At 26.4% G+C, this 3218-nt stretch overlaps 1 protein-coding gene across 1 annotated transcript; it reads right to left on the bottom strand. All coding sequences in view use genetic code 4, as the record gives it.

The window, feature by feature from the left end:
• Positions 1-2948: 2948 nt before the first annotated feature.
• On the bottom strand, positions 2949-3218 carry HER10_EVM0013478 (uncharacterized protein; the record flags this gene model as incomplete). Its single annotated transcript has 1 exon — positions 2949-3218. One exon carries the CDS (start codon positions 3216-3218, stop codon positions 2949-2951), a length of 270 nt encoding a protein of 89 aa, XP_035325691.1.

The raw sequence follows: 3218 nt of genomic DNA, 5'->3' as shown, positions 1-3218 counted from the left end.
ATTAGATTAATGGAAAAAATTTTTTTTTTATATTTATTTAGTCGGCTGTTTTGCTCAACTTCGTAGGCCAATTCACAAATTAATATAGTATGAAAATATATTTAGAGTAAAATATTAATTTTAATATAGTTAATAAATTTTGTTTAACATAGTGCCAAAATAAATATTTATAGTTTAAATAGAAATTATTAAAAAATAGGGAGCCGCCGCTTTTCACTTAATGCTTAGTTAGCTTCGCTCGTAAAATATAGAACTTTCCTATTATATAATAAATAAATCTAGAATGTAGTGTATACAATTAAATTCGATGAAGAAAAATATTACCTATAGCAAATAAAATTATTCATTATTGTTGCTTTTTGTTTAATTTAAAGGCTACTAAATTAATTATTATTGCTTAGGTATCCTCTTTTAAAGGCTATTAAATTAAGAATTATAAATCTTAATTAGTGATCTTAGCAAACTTCACATGCTTTAATTAGATCACTAACAATTCTAAATAAATATCTTTGAATTCAATATTATAACCGATACTTTATAATACTAACTTATAGACAAGTTATACTAAAAAGCGAGATAATCTTCCCTCATAAATTAGAGCTTGCCCATAAATTAAATTTTATATCATCTATTTTTATACTGAGGTTACCCTTGGTTATTTTCATTTCAATTAACACTATCAAAATAAAAATAGAACGCATATTTATTACAAAGTTTATTACAAATATGGTTAGGATTTATTGGATTCGAACCAATATCATAATGATTAAAAGTCATATGTATTTACCATTATACTAAAATCCCTTTTATTTTTTTTTATCTCTAATTTATAGTATTATACTATAATATTAGGTATTCTGTTTGGTATTATTAAGACAACCAGATATAACCTTAAACGAATACAATTTAGATTGAGAATACAAGATATTAATGCTTTTTAAAGCATCGTCATTACCATTATTTTTTAGCAGCCGAATGCTCGCCTCCATAAAGTGTTAAGATACTAATAGAAAATAGTAAAACTAAAGAAGATAAATCTAAATTTTGTAAGAAAGAATAGTATATAGATGTATATGCAATAAATCCTATTAATATAAATAAAGCATAATTTGTAACAACACCTGTATTTAGGCTAGAAATAATTTTACTAATTTTAATTAATAATTTTTCTAAACCAAAAGGACCTAAAAGTTCTATACTTCCTTTATCTAAAATTTTCGTAGTTTGACCTCCCATATTTAAAACTAAGTTTACAATAAATTTATTATAGAAATATTCAACTAAGAAACGTTGGTTAAAGAATCCGTAAATAGAATGACCTAAATTAGATAATTTAAATTTGTTTATTAAATTAGGGAAAAATTCTGAATAAATTATAGCTATAGCTGTAAATGACACTGTAAAGAATAAAGGTAATAATTTGAATGTAGTAGGTACAGCAAATTCTGTATCTATTAATATTTCATGTATAGGGTGAATAAATATACTGTTATCTGTAAAGAATCCTGAACCTAAACCTATAAAAATATCTTTAGTTATATACCCAAAATATATAGAAAAAATAGCTAATACTACTAAAGGTAGACTTAAAAATATATCACCTTCATGAGCGTGTTTATAAGAAACTATATTACCGTTAGGGTTAGCTAAAAAAGTTAGATATAAAACTTTAACAGAATATAAAGTAGTAAATATTGCACCTATAACAGCTATAACGTATACAGCCACACTACTAAAGTAATATTGCCCATAAGCGGATTCTAATATAAAATCTTTACTATAAAATCCTGTCATAAAAGGGAAAGCAACTAAACTAAGACTTGCTATTAATATAACAGAGTAAGTTAAGGGTAAGAATGCCCCTAATCCACCGTATTTTCTTAAATCTTGGTTATCAGCTACTGCATGAATAACTGCACCGGCACCTAAGAATAATAATCCTTTATAGAAAGCATGATTAACTAAATGGAATAATGCTATATTATATGAAGATAGACCAATAGCAATAACCATCATACCTAATTGACTCATAGTAGAGTAAGCAATTATTTTTTTTATATCTTGTTGGAATAAACCTACAAGAGAACTAAATACAGTTGTTATTGCACCTAATCATAGACATATTAATAATACAGTAGAACTATATTCGATTAAAGGAGATGAACGTATTAATAAGTAAACTCCTGCTGTAACCATAGTAGCCGCGTGAATTAATGCAGAAACAGGTGTAGGACCTTCCATGGCCATAGGTAATCAAATATGAAGACCTACTTGAGAACTTTTTGCCATTGCACCTATTAATAAGCATATACCTATTATAGTAACAATGTTTTCATTAATATAAGGACTTAATGAAAATACTGTAGTATAGTCTAAGTTACCTAAAGATCATAAGATAGCAAACATACCTATAGTTAAAAGACAATCTCCTACTCTATTAGTTAAGAAGGCAGACATAGAACTTTGGTTAGCTGCTATTCTAGTAAATCAGAAACTAACTAAAAGGTATGAACAAACCCCAACACCTTCTCATCCAACAAACATTAATAAATAATTATTAGCTGTTACAAGTATGATCATCATAAAAGTAAAAAGGCTTAAATAACTAAAAAATCTTTGATTGTGAGGATCTGCACTCATATAACTTATAGAGTATATATGAACCAGAGAACTAATTATTAACACAGGAATTAACATTGAAACTGTTAAGCTATCAAATTGGAAGCTTCAAACGATGTTAAACGATTCACTGTTTAATCAAGGGAATAAATGTAAGTACACAGGACTGTTGTTAAATCCTACTTCAAAAAATGCAACGATAGCTAAAGTTGTTGTAATTATTATACTTGAACAACCTAAAAAACGTGCTCCACTAACTCCGACTTTTCTTCCAAAAAATCCGGAAACTATTGATCCTAATAAGGGTAAAAAAATTATACTTAAATACATTATTTATATTCTATTGCTATACTTCCTCTTAATCTATAAAAAGCAACTAAAATACCTAAACCTATTGCGGATTCAGCTCCAGCAATAACTATAATATATATAGCATAAGTTTGCCCTATTATGTCATCCATATTTACAGAGCTTACTAATATTAAAAAAGTTATAGATACTAGCATTATTTCGATTGAAATAAGCATTAATATGATATTTTTTCTATTAAATACGAACCCTAAGATTCCTATTAAAAAAAGTATTAAAGTCAAACTCAT

The sequence above is a fragment of the Colletotrichum scovillei genome, assembly GCF_011075155.1.
Source record: "Colletotrichum scovillei strain TJNH1 Contig00016 mitochondrial, whole genome shotgun sequence".
In the NCBI taxonomy this organism is placed as follows: domain Eukaryota; kingdom Fungi; phylum Ascomycota; class Sordariomycetes; order Glomerellales; family Glomerellaceae; genus Colletotrichum; species Colletotrichum scovillei.
The sequence above is the reverse complement of the archived record's forward strand: the minus strand, read 5'-3'. Positions and strand labels throughout refer to the sequence as shown.